The sequence below is a fragment of the Engraulis encrasicolus genome, chromosome 1, assembly GCF_034702125.1.
Source record: "Engraulis encrasicolus isolate BLACKSEA-1 chromosome 1, IST_EnEncr_1.0, whole genome shotgun sequence".
Classification (NCBI taxonomy): domain Eukaryota; kingdom Metazoa; phylum Chordata; class Actinopteri; order Clupeiformes; family Engraulidae; genus Engraulis; species Engraulis encrasicolus.
In genome coordinates, this window is record NC_085857.1 from 7,148,507 (window position 1) to 7,168,506 (window position 20,000).

General features: G+C 43.8%; 1 protein-coding gene across 1 annotated transcript in view; it reads right to left on the bottom strand.

The window, feature by feature from the left end:
* LOC134446826 (protein kinase C alpha type-like) overlaps nucleotides 1-20,000 on the bottom strand; it is a 289,331-nt gene that overhangs the window by 177,770 nt on the left and 91,561 nt on the right. Inside the window, exon 3 of the mRNA XM_063196121.1 lies at nucleotides 4,508-4,590. Coding sequence (XP_063052191.1) covers nucleotides 4,508-4,590 — 83 coding nt within the window. The remainder of the gene's footprint in view (nucleotides 1-4,507; nucleotides 4,591-20,000) is intronic.

Consider the following 20,000-nt stretch of genomic DNA (forward strand, 5'->3'; position numbering starts at 1 on the left):
TCAACCAGTTGCAAACTAAGGGAGACTTGTCAACCATGACGTTTGGGAAATGTTAATTGTTATGCTCTTGGTAAGACAAAGTCTCGAAGAGATTTGAAAGTCGATGATAATCAGGCTAGTGCTACACTACACAACAGACAACAGGAAACATAATAAATATACACAGTCCTAGCAGATACTCCAACAGAGATGCAACAGTGTCCAGTCCTGTGTATGTCTAAGTCATTTCATGGTGAGAGAAACTTTATTTCAATTTCCTTGTATGACCTGTGCTTATGAAGAAACTGACAATAAAAGCTGACTTGACTTGACTTGAACAGTTTAGTATAATACAGTTCTTGATGGGCATATTGTAAAGCTTATCATTGGTTTATTCTATTATTTAATTGAACTATTTATTTCATTTTGCTATTCTTTTCCTGCCAACTTGCTATGCCCCCATCCCCCGAGCAGGGGTCCCCGGCCCCCACGTTGAGAACCACTGAACTAGGGTGTCATCTACGCTGCGCTGCCTGTTTCTAAAAACAGCTGTGGCATGATGGAGCAGGCGGCAGGAGTGACAGCCCTGATATCATCTCTGGTTACTGCTCAGCAGTCTACATACACTACAGTGCAGTGCGTACAGGGCTGGACTGGCCATCTGGCAAAGCAGGTCTTTCCCGGTGGGTCCTGCACCCTCGTGGGCCCCTGGCCATCTGGCATAGCGGGCATTTCCCGGTGGGCCCCGCACCCTTGTGGGCCCCTATTTTCAGAAATGTAAAATTACATTTCTGAAAATAGGGAACCACGAGGGTGCAGAACCCACCGGTGAGTCAGCTCTGCGCCGCTAATTATGAGGGGGGCCCTTTAAGCCAAAAGTGCCCGGGCCCTATTTCTCCCCCATGAGGGGCCCCTTTAAGCCAAAAGTGCCCGGGCCCTATTTCTCCCCCATGAGGGGCCCCTTTAAGCCAAAAGTGCCCGGGCCCTATTTCTCCCCCATGAGGGGGCCCCTTTAAGCCAAAAGTGCCCGGGCCTTAAGTTATTTCTCCCCCAGCCCAGGCCTGCGTACGTACAGCATGAGAGGGCATGGGAGGCTTGTTATGGGAGAAGGGGCCGTGCAGTACAGTACAGGCAGGGAGAGCAGCTCATAACATTATATTATAACGAAATGATTTCTGGTTACTGCTCAACAGTCTAAGCTTACATACGAAGAGCTCTTTTCCAAAACACTATATCCACCATTTTTGACTTTCTGCATTTTAATATTGTAATTGACTGTTAAGAAGTCCTATCATCTATGTGTGAATTCTTGCCAATGCCCAACAGAAACATGTCAATTTCCCAACATTCTATAAATGGATATATCTCATTTTGGAAAAGAGCTCTTCAAAATGCTTACGTTCGTACAGCATGGGAGGCTTGTTATGGGGAGAAGGGGCCATGCAGTGCAGTACATGCAGGGAAAAGTCACTCATAATGTTATATTATAACGAAATAGCGCATTTCCTTGAGCAAATGTTTGTGGGAATGCATATGTTTAATATCCTCTAATCATGTCCTTTAGTACCCGCTGAAATGAGCCCTGATGCCATCTCTACTGCACACTGCAGGACATTTAAGACAGTGTGCAAAATTGTTATGGCAACATAAAACATAAATTGTGTGGAATCCAATAATATCTACACATCACTCTTCTTGCGCTCACAATCCATTGACATATATTAAGACATTAACTGTTGTTATAAAAAAAAAAAATCCTGCAACACTGTTGCCATTCATAGCAATTGAATTTGAATAGCAAATGCATTGAGGAGCATGATGTACTGTAGTGGGGCATTTTGCAACAGTGACATTTTGCAACAGTTATGCACACATATTACTGTGTATAATATCGAAGGCTTTGTATCTTTGTGTCCATGTCTATTCCATTTCAGAATGAACTACAGACAGTGTTGCCAGATTGGGCGGTTTCCCGCCGAATCAGGGTACTGAGGAAGGCCGTCGGCAGGTAAAAATGGGCAAAAAGTGCAGTTGGCCAGGGTTGTTTTTTGGAAATTTATGGCCATAGAAATTGAGTTCAAATGAGGCATGATTTAGGCCGGTTTTTAGCATTTGTTGGGCTGGAAATCATCAGTCTCATCTGGCAACCGTGACTACAGAAAGGGCTTATGGGCAAAAACGTTCCTGAAAGTAAAATGAAAATGTAAATACAGGACACGATGGATATGAAGACGTCTCCTAGGGGACCAGTGCAGCGCTGAGGAACTGCACACACTCTTTAGTTTCCAGCCAGCTGCTGTCTTAATACACACACGATGCTGCACTGCAGACCTGACATAAGGTGTTGCCAGATTGGCCAGTTTCCCGCCCAATTGGGCTGCTTAGGATGGCTGTCTGCAGGTAAAAATGGCATTTTGGGGGGGAAAAGAAACGCCCAATTTTTGGCCATATAAATCAATAGAATTGGGCGGGATTTTGTGCTTCCTGGCAGGTTTTGAGCATTTTATGGGGATGGAAATCATCAGCCTCATCTGGCAACCCACAGGCGGCGGCACGCCAGCACTACTGGCACCTTGGCTTTGATCTCTTGCCAACACGGTGACTGGCTCCATGAAGTGCTCCGGCCTGCTGTACTGTACAGTCGCAGCACTGCCCGCGTCTGGAGTCTCTGGACTATATAAACCTGGGCAGAGGTTCCCAAACTTTACCATGACAACGCCCCCACTGGCCGCGTCTGGAGTCTCTGGACTATATAAACTAGAGCTGGTTCTTAACCTTTTTTCTTAAAGCACCCCCTTAACTTTGCTCAAGACAATCTGCGCACCCCCACCCCAAACTTCTGCATGTGTATACGCACTAAAATGTGATATAATTGATAAATTACAATGATTCTTGCTTGAGACATTAATCAATACCTTAATGGCTTTACATGGAGACCAAAACATGTTTTAATTTGGTTTAGATTTGGCCTAATTATTATGTTCGCTAGAAGAATTTTGGTCTCAACCTCAACACAAACAAAATTCTGTGCACCCCCTGAAATCTCTGGCGCACCCCCAGGGGGTGCCCGCACCCCAGGTTAAGAACCCCTGAACTAGAGGACAAGATGGGAGGAAGTAAAGACGCTGGGCTCCTGGTCTGGTGGTGAGACAGATGACTCGTGGGGTCTCGATCTCTGAAGACAGCAACATGGTTGCTGCATAAAACCAATTGCATAGCGAGGTCACATGCTTGCTTACTTACGCAACCGTACGCTGCTGCCAGCCTTAAAGGTGGACTATGTAGGATGGTGGACAAGGTAGGTATTGCAGCATTGAAAATTACAATAGAATTGTGATTTTGCAAGACATTGATATTAATTTTCTGTCGTCAGTGACATCATCATAAGGTCCCAAGCAGGCAAGTGAGCAAGGTAGGACGGAAGTCTGCAGATTGGAATCCACCCCAGAGCGAGGTCCCGAGGCCAAGTTTATACTACTCTCCCCTTGATAAGGTGCAACGCCTACGCCTAACCGTTTTTAATATTACTGTATTTGCCCACAGGTGACTAACATTTAAACAGACGTTATATAATCTCCCTTCTTGAGAGATGACTTTGAACATCAGATCGTCTGACACAGTTTACAACGTTACTGATGTGTAATATTATGATGAGAGAAAACGCCTTAAGTACATCTGTCCCTCCCTGTTTATTTTGCAGTCATCCAGGGTATCCTGAAGGCAATCACGCCAAGTGCTGCCTTACCTCGCAAGCCACATTCAGTCACACAGTGTGTGTGTGTGTGTGTGTGTGTGTGTGTGTGTGTGTGTGTGTGTGTGTGTGTGTGTGTGTGTGTGTGTGTGTGTGTGTGTGTGTGTGTGTGTGTGTGTGGTGTGTGTGTGTGTGTGAGTGTGTGAGTGTGTGAGTGTGTGTGTGAGAGAGAGAGAGAGAGAGAGAGAGAGAGAGAGCGCTTTATGCATGTAAGAATGGGCTATACATTGTTAATATATGTGTAAGGATGTGTGTAGTGTCTCGTGTGTTATGTCTATGTCTTCCCTCGCCACAGCCAACGGAGATTAGGAGGGTTTCCTTCCCCCTATTGCAGTGGTTCTTAACCTGGGGTGCGGGCACCCCCTGGGGGTGCGCCAGAGATTTCAGGGGTTGCACGGAATTTAGTTTGTGTTGAGGTTGTGACCAATTCTCAGCTTGTGAACATTATAATAATTCCAATTCAAAACCAAACAAATGCATGTTTTGGTCCCCATGTAAAGGCATTATGATATTGTTTAGTTTATTAAGCCAGAATCATTGCAATTCATCACTTAAAATGATTTTTAGTACCTATACAGGTGTAGAAGTTTGGGTTGGGGGTGCGCGGCTAGTCTTTGGCACAGGTAAGGGGGTGCATTTTTTTAAAAAGGTTAAGAACCACTGCCCTATTGCATCAGGTGGCTTCACTGTAGTAATTGACACGATACATCAGACAACAAGAAAAAAAAAGAAAAAACCCTGGCTGGCCTTTGGCCAAGATGGTGTTTGTTTACTCACATCTGTGTCCGGGCCCTTGTCCGCTCCGGGGCAGGTGAACGTGACAAACTCATGGCACCGCTTGTGGACCACGAAGCAGCACACTGAAGAAGAAAAAACACAGAAAGAGGAGATTGATTGTTAATATGTATTGCCATTTCAGCAGCTATGGCTATATCATGGCCAATACATTACAGAAAAAAAACATCCCATCACATTTACAAAACCAACAACCATGTAGATTAAAGAGATTAGATACGCTTCATAACATCAATACATTAAAACAAAAATTAAAGGTGGGACCTTATTAAAAAATATCAAAAACAATCTTTCTTTAAAAAAAACTGCTGCCTTTTCGTTCTCAGTGCAGAGCAAGTTAACAGAAAGAGGACAGAACACATTATTAAGGTTATAAAAACAAAATGTCACAGCCGGTCACAACACAAGGTGTTTGTTTTGGCTATGGTTGTTTCATGCCACAAGCCAACCACCTCATCCTATCAGGCCTCCTGATAATTGAAGAAAGAGTGTGTCTTTCCTCAAACCATTTGTTTATCAAACTCCTCCTAGTGACTGGATTGAGCACGCTCACTCACGCACGCACACACGCACAACTCTCTCTCACACACACACACCTTTCTTCTGACTTGATTGCACCGCCCATTCATTTCATTACATGTACATGTGCCATGCGAAAGTGTCTCTATGTACATTATATGACGAATAAACATCCTTGTAATATCCTTGTATTCCTTCAAAGGCTGTTTTACCGTACTATGACTACTACTACACCTACTACTACACCTACTATTACTACTACTACTACTACTACTACTACTACTACTACTACTACTACTACTGCTACTATTACTACTACTACTACTACTACTACTACTACTACCACTACTACTACTACTATTACTACTACTACTACTACTACTACTACTACTACTACTACTACTACTACTACTACTACTACTACTACTACTGCTACTATTACTACTCCTCTTCCTACACTTCTACTACTACTGCTACTACTACTACTACTACTACTACTACTACTACTACTACTATCACTACTACTACTACTACTACTACTACTGCTACTACTACTACTACTACTACTACTACTACTATCACTACTACTACTACTACTACTACTGCTACTACTACCACTACTACTACTACTACTACTACTACTACTACTACTACTACTGCTACTACTACTACTACTACGACTACTACTACTCCTTGTATTCCTTCATAGGCTGTTTTACCGCACGCTGTTATGTTTTAAGAATGCACAGGGTTTCTGCTCTACTACTACTACTGTTACTACTACTACTACTACTACCACTACTATTACCATCACCATCACCACCAACACTACTACAAACCCCAACTCCGATGAAGTTGGGACGTTTGGTAAACAGTGAATAAAATCAAAATGCTATCATTTTCAAAACATTCAATCTATTCATTAGATGGAGAATAGTGAAAAGACAACATATTAAGTGTTAAAACCGAGAAAAAAGATTGTTTTGGGGGACATATGTACTCATTTCTAATTTGATAAATCCAACATGTCTCAAAAGAGTTGGGACGGGGACAATAAATGGCAGCAAATGTCGAGGAAGACTACAAACAAAACAAAAGACAACACTTAACAGTTAAATACATTAACCGATGAGATGATTTTATATAAAAAACAGTGTTAATTCCTATCTTGGACATGATTTCACCAGCTTAAATGGAGGGTGTATTCCTTGTCATGTTTTGCAATGTTTTCCTTTCTGTAGTGCTTACAGTGTGACAGGTCTTGACTAAAAACCCACCATTTTATCACCTGCTGGTCCTTATGATGGAGCCAAACTGTTAAAACATAGTAGAGAATGCAATTTGACCTTACTATGTGGCAGTAATTGAAGATCTCCCTTCAAAATATAATGCATGAGTGGCTTTTCATGCCGTTTAAAACCCATTTATACCATTCAGCACTGTATTTAACTCTACAGATGAGTGAGAACATCTTAACCAATGCACTACTGCACCCGCATGCCATCATGGAGGCTGACTTTTGAAGCTAGCACTAACACAAGTTGGATGGTCCATTTTCACTGTAGCACAGGATGTGCAATGCTCTATTATTGTCAAAAAGAATGGACTTCTACAACTTCTGCTGACTTCTGTAGGCAAAGGACAGTTTCCCATGTCTTCTGGGTCTATTTCAAGTGAGCTCAGGTGCTTAGGAGAATGTTACACCCCTGTATCATTTTCATGCATTAAGCATTCTTAATATGGTCAATTTTCAATAGCTCTAATTCCTGGAGTGCTAGAGTGAGACTACAGCCAATATATATTTCATGATGTCATGAACCTATACAATGATTGTATTAACAAAAATATGTCTTATATACACTCAATCGTGCTAAATCAAAGGGAATTCAAAAATGTATGTAATAACTATGGTAATTATTCCCTTTGCATCTTTAATTCTGAGTGACTCAGCCTCTCTGTGATGATCTTATACCTGGACACCTATATTGTCCGTCAGTACAATTCATTTTGAAATGTTCTTTTTTGTTGTTTTATCTTATTTGGATGTTTACTAAATTTCACTGATCCCCGTCCCAACTCTTTTGAGATGTGTTGGATTTATCAAATTAGAAATGAGTACATATGTCCCCCAAAACAATATTTTTTCTCGGTTTTAACACTTAATATGTTGTCTTTTCACTATTCTCCATCTAATGAATAGATTGAATGTTTTGAAAATGATAGCATTTTGATTTTATTCACTGTTTACCAAACGTCCCAACTTCATCGGAGTTGGGGTTTGTACTACTACTACTACCACTACCACCACCACCACCACTACTACTACTACTACCACTACCACCACTACTACTACTACCACTACTATCACTACTGTACATCTGCCATGCTGCCTGCATTGTCCATCTGTGTCAAAGGTGCTGCTTCCCCTGTACTGTACGTGCACGCCTGGCCGCCCCAACGCAACGGGCTCAATAATGCTCAATAAAACGATGAAGAAATCACTGCAAATCTCCCGGGCCGGGTCCCTTGCTTCGCTTCGCTGTGCCACCACTGGCCTTACAGTACGGATGGCTAAGCACTTCTATAATTCAACAGGGGGGGGGGGCGATATTGCAGAGAGTCTCAGGCCATAAATAAGAATGATTCATAAATACAGGCTCGCTCGCTCGCTCGAGCCAAAGCCTCTCTAGCCGGCGTCCAGGCAGTGAGATCAGGACATCCATTCACTTGCCAATACGTCTTCCAGAACTGCCACCAGCGAGAGAGGAATGAGGTGGGGGGGGGGGTGTTAGCCAGTAGGCAAGAGACATGAGAAAGAGAGAGAGAGAGAGAGAGAGAGAGAGAGAGAGAGAGAGAGAGAGAGAGAGAGAGAGAGAGAGAGAGAGAGAGAGAGAGAGAGCAGGAAACTGCTTCCACAGCGCGATAGTAAAAATGCTGAGGCAGAAAAGAGGAGGAGAGTACATGTGCACAAAGTGAAAGAAACAGGCAAGGGAACAGGGAACAGGCAGTGAAAGAGTAAAATAAAAAATAAAAAAAGAAGACATGTACTGTAGAAAAGCAACAGAGCGGAAATGTCTCTCACCATTCAAGCTGATCCAAAACCACTGATAATAAATATGGTCTACATGAGCTTTTCAATGAAAGCACACGGTGGCAGGATGGGATGCGATATTATATGGTAAAGAGCAGAGGGGGGTGAAGGAACGTCGTCGGCCGAGTCACAGGCATGTTGCATGACAACAGCTTGCCAAGTTCAAAGTTGACAGGGAGAGACAGACATAGGTCAATATTTGAGGAGCCTCAAACGAGTTCAGGATGACGTCCAACAAGTTCCATTGAAGTGAAGTGGATATAAACTACCAACGGTTTCACACAGAAAACCAGAGAAAACAATGGTGTGTATGACTATGCCCCCACACCGTGTGAAACACATGGTATACATACTTTGAAAGTATGAAAACGAGGGACAGTTTATCTGATGTCAGAAGAAAAAAGGCCCAATGACATTATAACAAATGTGTCCTACAGCATAAAGTGCATATAGCCAAGATTTCAGCCCATTTTCTGAGGGGGAAAAAAACATGCATTCGATGTGAACAGGGACCAAGTATATTTTTTGCTTGGTAAAAAAAATGGATGTAATAAGAATGCAGATCTATCTATTGTTATGAAAACATAAATCAAGAGAATAAAACATGACCACCGCTGCAGCACAGTGAATGCACATTTTGGTCATTCATAATTGTGTGTTTGTGACCACAGTACTCATCGCTGTTCACCTTTTAACTACCAAAGTCTGGTCTCAACCTCAACCTCAACCTCGAGCTATCATGAACAAACATGAGTGAAAAGACAAGACGGCAGACACGAGACGACCAGAGATCCTTCTTCTCATGCAATGCACATGATCCGTTTAGTTCTACAGAGAAAAGCACCAGAAAATGTCAGGGTGACTTTTGCTGGGGTTGACTGGACTGTAGGGATGCACCGATACCGATACTGGTATCGGTATCGGCTCCCGATACTGCTCATTATACTCATACTCGTACTCGTCAAGCACTTGCCGATACCAGCTATGAGCACTACTATTACTCAAAAAAAATGCAAAATCTTGTCATGTTCTGTGGACTTGAAATCAGCATGGAAAAAAGTGCCACCTCATACATTTACTAACATTTGAATCTAAATGGAAATGGACAATAAAAATATCACAGGTGGAAAAAAACAAGGCCATGCATTTATTTTCATTGTATTTTGGTGGTAAAAGGTATCGGTATCGGTAATCGGTATCGGCAAGTACATATTAATGTACTCGTACTTGTATCGGTTTTCAAGAAAGTGGTATCGGTGCATCCCTACTGGACTGGCCGGCCATTACAACCTGACCTTCATTATTCCACACTCACTAGAATGAATTATGCAGCAGCGACGGGCGACGGTGTAATGTGGATTTTTTAAACCTCAAGATGATTTTTCCTTCTCTTTTTTTACCCTTTTATGGGAGGAATTTTGAAAAACTGGCCCTGTGACCAGTACCCCTCACGTAGAATGTGTACGCCTATGTGTGTTGGGGGAAAAGGTATAGCCTACTCTCTTAGACCATTTTTGTCTGTGCGTTAACAATTTCACAGTGCTCCTAAATTCTTATCTGTGCTCCTATTTCTTTTTTTTTACGCCGTGTGACCCATCCCCCCCAAACACAGGACTGGCCGGCCGTTACAACCTGACCTTCATTATCCCACACTCACTAGAATGAATTATGCAGCAGCGACGGGCGACGGTGTAATGTGGATTTGTTTAAATCTCAAGATGATTTTTCCTTCTCTTTTTTATTTCCACCTGTCTTTTTTTTCATGCATGGGGAAAAGGCAGTTCTCATATTGAAATCCTTTGTCAGATTGAAACAATGCCAACACAGAGCACAGAGACACAAAAGCGATAGCTCTCACGCCAATTCCAGAAGAAATTGCACCCCTCCATCAAAGCTGCCCAAAAAGTTAAATGAGGACGAGCCTTTCAGTTCAGTTGTGTGTGCTCGTGTTTTACAGACGTGCAAGGGAGGGCACACATTGTTTGAGTTTGACCACAGCGCCTTTGCAATGCTGAATAAAATGCACTTGTGTAGGCGGTCGTCTCGTCTCTCATCAGACTGAGACAACCTTTCATGGCGTGCCCAATGACCAAACCCAAACAAAAGAGTCTAGTACGGAGTGATGAATGTCATACTGTAGCTCAGATGGATCTTTATTCACTCGTTTACTTCTTCCCTCCCTTGCTCCCTCCATCCTGAGAGCTCTTGGCTTTCCGCATGAACAATGCCCAGGCGGCCATGACTTGTGGAATGTGAATGAAGCAGCCTGTTGAAAAATGTTACAGCACAAATGTTATTCAATGCGAGGGAGCCGGGCTGATTGGAGTTTCTTTCTGTCTGTTGCATGAATGTGTTTAATTGAATAAGGCAGTGCTCTGCTCTCTCTGCGCTACAGAGCCTTGAGTGCTGTTGAATTACCACCAGGCTTAATCATGTTGCAGCCCTCGCTAGCAGTAGCAGTTAGAGCACAGACCGCTCCCACTGGAGCAAGGTTGCCAGATGAGGCTGATGATTTCCAGCCCAGAAAATGCTCAAAACCCGCCTAGAAGCACACAATCCCGCCCAATTCTATTGATTTCTATGGCAAAAATTTGGGCGGGTTTTTCTGCTAAATGCTATTTTTACCCGCACGCGGCCATCCTAAGCAGCCCAATTGGGCGGGAAACATCCCAATCTGGCAACACTGCACTGGAGTCAGCCGGTCAAAGAGAGTCCTCAAAACTGATGATCATAGCAGGATGCTGTTTAACCAATTAGTATTGGACATCCAAATCTGTATGTATTTAATTCCCATTCTCAGTCAATAAACCAACACGGTCATGGTGGGATGTTGTTGTTTAACCGTTTTAACCAGTATTGGAATTCCAAGTCTGTATTTAATTCCCATTCTCAGTCAATAAACCAACACCTACACGGATTGCCATGGCAAGATGTTATTTAACCTTTTAGTATAGGGAATTAAAGTCTGTATTTAATTCCCATTCTCAGTCAATGAACCAACATGGTTGTGGCAGGGTGTTGTTTAGCCGTTTTAACCATGGCGGCAGTATTGGTCTGTATTTAATGTCTTAAATAAATAAATTAAAAAAAACACCTACACTGATGGTTGTGGCAGGGTGTTGTTTAGCCGTTTTAACCATGGCGGCAGTATTGGCAAGCTCTATACTCAGTCGATTAAACCCACACCTTCACTCCTCACACTGATGGTGAGCAGAGAGTATATTAAGGGGACAAACAGGGGTCCCCACTGTGACAGATTGGTGTGTCTACCACATGCTGCATAGGGGTGTAAATCGCAGCCTTCATTAAGATACAATACGGTATCGATTTCTTAAATCAGGGATTCGATTTTTTTTCGATACTTAAGAATTCCCCACGATACGATGCGATTCGGTTCGATTCGATTTTTTCCAATTACTTTTCCACTACTATTGTGTTATGGAGCTAGGGCATTGCACAGGGGCCAGCGATTCGATTCTTTTCGATTCTTAAGAATGCCCCACGATACCATGCGATTCGATTCAATCGCCAGCCGACACTTCCGATACATCGATACATTTCGATTTTATTTACATCCCTAATGCTGCATGTATCTCCCAATGAGAAATGAAGAGTCCGGGTGCAAGTGGTTATTTTGTTCCAGAAAACAAACAGGAAGTTGCGAGAGTGCTTCAGGGAAGCGTAAGGTGTTCACCTTTTCTCCTTGGTGCTCAATGGTGTAGTAGGGACTCTTAAACTTGTGCAGGGTACAGAAAATTCGAGGCACTCAAGGTTACAATTTTTATTAGCATTGTAGCCAAGTAAAAAGTATGAAAAAAATGCAACCTTGGTTATTTTACCTCCAAGGTCTAATTATTCCTTCAGCTGCCAGTTTCCTATCTATGAAGTTAGGTTCTTACATAAAATATCAGGCTCATCGTCAATCATATCAAAACTACTCAAAAGCTGTGCAAATACAATCTGCATCACGTGCAAGCTATTGCATGCATGTAACTGCATAAAACCATTGAGATATTGAAAACTGCATCTTTCATGTCCGTATACGTGTGTTTTCCAATGCAGCAGTCAGGAGTCTAGACTCCTTGTCAAGACCTCTGCAGTGTCTCAACGAGACGTACAGAAATAGACATAATGTGTTGTGACTCAGTTTGCAATGCACAGTCAGAGAAAGTGGAAAAGGGAGAGATGCAGTCAGAGGAAAAAAAGAGAAGGAGCAAGGAGGAGTGAGGAGGTGGTGCGAGAGCAATGGAATAGGCAGATAGGAAGAAAGAGTAATAGAGAGAGAAAGAAAGAGAATATGCAAGAGAGAGAGAGAGAGAGAGAGAGAGAGAGAGAGAGAGAGAGAGAGAGAGAGAGAGAGAGAGAGAGAGAGAGAGAGAGAGAGAGAGAGTGAGCAAGAGAGAGAGAGAGCGAGCGAGCGATAGACCTACAGTACATACAAAGACCGAAAAAGGGACAATGACATACATATGCACAGGCACACACGCGCGCGTGCCGCACACATACACCCACACGTGCGTACACGCACACCCACACAGTGCCATAAATGTCTGAGGGTGTGTGTGTGTGTGTGTGTGTGTGTGTGTGTGTGTGTGTGTGTGTGTGTGTGTGTGTGTGTGTGTGTGTGTGTGTGTGTGTGTGTGTGTGTGTGTGTGTGTGTGTGTGTGTGTGTGTGTGTGTGTGTGTGTGTGTTGGGGGGCATAAAGGGCCGTGAGGGTGTGTAAAGAAGGCAGGCTTCAGCCACAATCGATGCACCGCTCCTGACCTCACAGTTCATCACCAGCCAACAATCCAGTTTCAGCCTTGGCTGCATGGCCCGCCTGCCTGGCTGGCTGGTTGGCCGGTACCTGTTCATGGGCAGGAAAAGGTGTTTGTGATTGGATAATGAGAGAGGAAAAGGTGTTTGTGATTGGATAATGAGAGAGGAAAAGGTGTTTGTGATTGGATAATGAGAGAGGAAAAGGTGTTTGTGATTGGATAATGAGATGAGAGAGAGGGAGAGGCAGGGTTAACCTACTGTACTGCGCTCAGACAGCGTCAGAAACTAACAAATCTCACGTGCACACCTGCACTGCACACACAATGGCCAGCACACAGACGTATACACGGCAGATACACACACACTCACACAGACAAACACTTCCTTGTGCTTTGTGTTGTGTAAGGGTCACTGAGGAATGTGCCAGTCAGTCCAATCAAAGAGGACTAGGTGACTTTTGTAGGAGGTTTCCTATCTGAAAATGAAAACACACACACAGACACACAAACCAACATACAACAGTGTTATGTGGTGTGTGAGTGTGTGTGTGTGTGTGTGTGTGTGTGTGTGTGTGTGTGTGTGTGTGTGTGTGTGTGTGTGTGTGTGTGTGTGTGTGTGTGTGTGTGTGCCTGTCTATCTGTCTGCGTGTTAGTCTGCCTGCCTGTCTGTCTGCCTGTCTGTCTGTCTGTCTGTGTGCCTGCCTGTCTGTCTGTCTGTCTGTGTGCCTGCCTGCCTGTCTGTGTGCCTGTCTGTCTGTCTGTCTGTCTGCCTGCCTGTCTGCCTGTGTGCCTGTCTGCCTGCCTGTCTGTGTGTCTGCCTGCCTGTCTGTCTGTGTGTCTGTCTGTCTGTCTGTCTGCAGTAGAGCAGTCTGTCTGTGTGTGTGGCTCAGTGGCATCCATGCATCCATGCACCCGTACGGTGAATGAGTGTACCGGTATGTTCATTTTGCATACAGCACATAATGAACAGCTGTACATGCCTGCATCATTTGCATTAGCCTGTGCACACAGCCCCACAATGTAAACAACATACTAATACTATAGCAATACAGGAAGCTAACACATGCACACACACACAACTAAGTTACACTTGAATGCACCACTCTACAGTATTTGTTGTCGTTAAGTAAGCTTTCTATTTTGCAGGTAGATGGAGAAAGAAATAGCACTCTGATTGAAAGACACTAGATGCCACCAACACCAACACCCCACAAGGTACAAGATAAGAAAACGAAGGGCAGGAAAGAGATGGCTATATAATGTAATGTGCAAGAGAGGGGGAGGGTGATGGAAGAGGAGGGAGAGAGAGAGAGAGAGAGAGAGAGAGAGAGAGAGAGAGAGAGAGAATGAGAGAGAGAGAGAGAGAGAGAGAGAGAGAGAGAGAGAGAGAGAGAAGAGAGAGAGAGAGAGAGAGAGAGAGAGAGAGAGAGAGAGGGAATGAGTGAGAGAGAGAAAGTGAGTAAGAGAAAGTGAGAGAGTGTGCGAGAGAGAGAGTGAGTAAGAGAAAGTGAGAGAGTGTGCGAGAGAGAGAGTGAGATCGAGAGAGAGAGAGAGAGAGAGAGAGAGAGAGAGAGAGATAGAGGGGGGGGGGGATGTGGGGTCTTACAGGAAACGGTTTCCAAGGGAACATATAGAGGGCTGCCTGTGATGGCATAATCATAATAAATGAAGGCTCCGGGGAGGCTTAGTAGTGAGAGGTGCCTGGGTGTGGTGTCAGACTACCAACAGATATACACACACACACACACACACACAGAGGCACTCACGTACGTGTCTTCTTCACACATCTTTCACCCAAGCACATATTGTAAACAGACATAGTGTACTCATGCGGGGCTATTCTGGAGTGCGTTTCTCGAAAGGGAAGGCGCTAGACGGTTAGCAACTGCCCATGGGAAGGGAAATTGCATTGCCATCAACAAAGTAGTCGGTGTATGGCTTCGAGAAATTCACCCCTGATCAGTTGTGATCACTCACAAATGTTCCCAACCATTCACAAATTTCATCTTTTTCCAAAGCTTTTTCCACCACCATCAATTTTTAAAGGGGTATGCCACTATTTTGGGGCTTAATACAGTTAAAATCGTTGGCCAGGGTTTATAAAGGTGGTAAAGTGTCTTATTTTTCATGTTAAGCGTTGTCTTGCTTTAAGACAAGTTAAAAGAGAGAGCATGTCGCTAAGCTAGTGAAAGTCAATGGATCACTGTAGCATGTAGCATTAGTGGCATAACCCTATTAGTATTCATTATGACTTAGAACATTATACCTCATATATAAAGGTGGCAAAGGTGGCTCTTCTCTCACTTGGCGGCCATCTTGCGGCCTCGGGGCAGTTATTTCAGACAGATATTTCTCTACATGTATATGTTTCAACTGCACATGAGCTGGATTCACTTGCGAGAAGATTGGATCAATGACAGGGCAGCTCAGTAGGCCATTTCCTCTTTTTTTTTAGAAAGGTGGGAGATGTGCAAGCACACACATATTGGTGTTACGATTCCCCCCCGTTCATTTCTATGGACATTTTTTTTTTAAGAGGAGTAAGGATTTTCCCCCAGTTCTTTTAGAATTTTAATCGAACACTCTACAGCTTCCATAGAAGTCTGTGTTAAAAATCTTGCAAAGTCCTTATGACATCATAATGAGAACTCAACATTTTGACAAAATTCTAATCACATATTTGCGATGGTACTCCTCAAAGGGTTAAGTGCTTTGGTCTCGAGCAGAGTTTCTCTGGTGGTAACCAATGACATTGTTTCAAAAATAACATCATGTTGGAAGATGAGAAGCAGTGACAAAACATTGATCAAAAATAATACATTGCTGTTCATATTATAATCCTACACCAAATTTTTATTCACATTCTGAATTTATTCATCTTACAAATTTAGCATCTTGCATACACCCAATCAAAGCAGAGATACCAGTAAGTAGATCAGTGGCCTAAATTCCGCTTCCATGCATTTGTAGCGTCAATGTGCTGCAATGTGGAATGTTGGCAGCTTATGAGTCATAAGGCTCCATCAAGCCAGACATTCCATCTTTTCCTTTGAATGTACCAGATATGATGAGGCTATGTACTGTATAAAAAGGCTTCTCTGTAACAAATCATTTGGAAAACGCTATAGTGCCCTGCGGCCTGTTGGATGTGGGCACTGAAGGATGGCACACAGCTGGAGGCATGTAACCATACGGCAGAGGGGGCAGGGAGAGGGCTGCAGAGCGGGCAGGGAGAGGGCGGCCAGGACGTTATGTTGCTGAAAGTGAAAGCCCATTGGGAAACTCCAACTCCCATTGTCATTGTGATACAGCACTCCACAGCACACAAGTAAACACTGCACACTGCACACAACGAAATTGCATTTATGCGTCACCCGTGCAAAGGGGCAGCCCTCAGTGGCGCCCCATGGGGAGCAGTGCGGTGGGACGGTACAATGCTCAGGGTACCTCAGTCATGGAGGAGGATGGGGGAGAGCACTGGTTGATTACTCCCCCCACCAACCTGGCGGGTCGGGAGTCGAACCGGCAACCTCTGGGATGCAAGTCTGACGCCCTAACCGCTCACCCATGACTGCCCAAGCTGCTCGGCTTGCTTGAAATACACTAGGAAGGGGGTGCTTCAGCTTCACACACTGTGGATGGCATGGATGCCAGTTTACTGTACCACCATGCAAGAGAGGGACAGACCAGTGTGTGTCTTGTGTTTATGTGTCTTGTGTTTGTGTTTGTGTACTGTATGTGTGTGTGTGTGTGTGTGTGTGTGTGTGTGTGTGTGTGTGTGTGTGTGTGTGTGTGTGTGTGTGTGTGTGTGTGTGTGTGTGTGTGTGTGTGTGTGTGTGTGTGTGTGTGTGTGTGTGTGTGTGTCTTTTGAAAGTCGCTTTGGTTATAAAACGTCTGCCAAATGCAATGTAATGTAATGTGTATGTGTGTGTGTGTGTGTGTGTGTGTGTGTGTGTGTGTGTGTGTGTGTGTGTGTGTGTGTGTGTGTGTGTGTGTGTGCGCGCACGCGTGTGTGTATCCATTCGTGTTGTGAAAAGGGAAGTGAGCTAATAAGAGTGAGTAGCTCATCAGGTTTTCATGTGAACTAATCAGGCCATTCCCATTCCCTCACCGTGTTTTATTACACAATTACTACTGAAGCGCCTGCTTTCGCATGCCATCACACCTCATAAACATGGAATTGATCTCATGTCACATATCAACAGACAACTTGTGTGCGTGCAGCGCGCATGCTCACATGTAAAAGCAATTGCTTTTGTTGTTGAATTTCTGAATATGATGAGTCCTGTTTGCTCTGCATTGTCAATCGTGTAGAACCAAAGGCACCAATATAATCAAATCAATCAATCAATCAATATAGCACTATGTCACAGTTATACAGTTGACTCCAATTGCTTTCGAATCACTATGCGTCGCATTCCCACTTTCACATTCCAGGTTGGTGGGGAGAGTAATTAACCACATGCTCTCCCCCATCCCCCTCCATGACTGAGGTACCCTACCGTCCCGCCGCACTGCTCCCTTGTTGCGCAATTGAGGGCTGCCCCCTTGCAAAGGTGAGGCATAAAATGATAATATGCAAGTGAATTAGGACTGCCACCTTTACCAGCATCAAGATGCCACGGCTGTCTGTTATGGTACCGTATGAAGTGCATATTTATGAATATAGGCATGCATGTATATATTTGTGAATGAGTATGTGTGTGTATTTGGGAACCGATTTGAGCACTCTCCACTATTCTGCCATTAAAAACAACATTCTGATGTCAAAACGTGTTTCATAATAATTAAAAAGGTGAAACTTCTCAAATGATTCAGTGAAACTGGGAGCAGACGTTATAAAAGCAAATGAGTTACTTCCTCCTCCTGGCCTTATCAGGACCCCTTCTCAAGAATCTTTGCTTATTTTTGCCAAGACTTCCACTGAATTCTGTTATGAAAACAGCTGCTGACAAGTCAACATAACCCCGTCACGGAATCCCGTCACCTTCCATTAAGAGATAAAATACCACCGCCGTCATTGCTTCCACAAACACACACACACACACACACACACACAAAACGCTACACCCTTATCTGGAAGTGTGTCAACATTCCTCTGTGTGTTTACAGCACACACACGCACACGCACACGCACACACACACAAACAGACGCACACACACAAACACATGCACACACACACACACACACACACACACACACACACACACACACACGCACACGCACACGCACACACACACACAAACAGACGCACACACACAAACACATGCACACACACACACACACACACACACACACACACACACACACACACACACACACACACACACACACACACACACACACAAACACACACACACCTTGGACCCATGCAGTAATGTCAAAAATTCCATGAGACCATGATGTCCCTTTAAATACGGTACCCAAGGCACCAGATTGAAATGATTTTGTAATATGGAAATCTATACGGTCTAGGCAACTTCCGCTTTTATAAGGGGAACACCTTGTGGAAACATGTACACAGATTTTTACCATTTTGCACCTATCCTTCTTTTTCAAACATGGCGTGTGTCTGCATTCTTTCTGATTTTCCACCCTGCACATAAGCAAAAGTGCATCATGTTACTGGACAACACTGAACATTTAAACCCTACACAAGCACATCACCTAACGTGTGTGTGTGTGTGTTTGCCTTCTTCTCCGTGTGTGCTTTATTGCCTGAATAAGCCTTTCAGCCAAACCCTGACCTGCAATGACCCCCTGTGTATTGAGCTCTGGATAGAGCTAGCAGAAGGTAACTAGCACCTTATATCTTCTTCTGCCACCGTGCTTTTGCAGAGCACCTGTGAGCAGTGTTGCCAGATTGGGCGGTTTCTCGCCTAATTGGGCTACTTAGGATGGCCGTCTGCTGGTAAAAATGACACTTAGCAGAAAAAAAACGCCCAATTTTTGGCCATAGAAGTCAATAGAATTGGGCTGGATTTAGTGTTTCCGGGTTTTGAGCATTTTTTTGGGGCCGGAAATCATCAGCCTCATCTGGCAACCCTGACTGTGAGAGTGGCGTTGACAAAGGTTTGTGTGGGCCGTGGCGTGGACTACACTACTATCGGTGGCTGCTGGCACAAGCAGGTTAATGTGGCCAAGAAAACCCCCAGAGGCCACAATATCTCACCTCCTCTCTGACACGGGATCCACACCACACCACACCACAGCACACCACAGCACACCACACCACACCACACCACACCACAGGGGCCTCTCCATTCCACAGAAGACAAGTCCAACCACACACACACACACACACACACACACACACACACACACACACACACACACACACACACACACACACACACACACACACACACACACACACACACACACACACACACGTCCAACCAGCTTGGCCCCTTTGAGAGGTGCAGTCTGCAAGGATCAGAGGAGGCAGTTGCTACGTTTACATAAGACATTTCATTCTTAAATGTCTAATAAATTTAATAAATAAGAATGATCTCCCTTTAATTCTGAATAAAGCTTAATCGTGTTAACATTTCACAATTTGGAATTAAATGAAAGATCAAAGCAAACTCAACGGAACTATTTAATTTTGAATTATTAATTCCAAATTAAAAACGTCATGCAAACGTAGCCAATGACATCAAACCGCAAACACCAGAACAACATGCCCTTTGACCTTTGAAAGAAAATGCCAGCCCAGTCCATCAGGTCAAGCAATGGAGAATTTGATTACAACGTCACATGTAATTTATAAATTATAATGGTGAGTACATTTCTTTTTTGTGTGTCTTTGAAGATATCCACCCCATGGGGCCTCTCCATTCCACAAAAGAAAAGACAAACCAGCTGACGTAATTACATGAACACTACACAGCAAACACCCAGACCTGCAAACTCGTCAAAGAAAAAAAGGTGACAGTCTCCAGCGGAACCCCCCAGTGGAACATTTTTCCAATCTTCTAGTGTTCTTTATGGTCCAAATATTTTCCAAAAAGGTACCGCTGGTTGCTAGTTGTCTGCTAATGTTGCATAACCTTTCGGATGTTTTTGGGAATAAATAAAAATCTTTTTTTGAAATGTAAACAAAG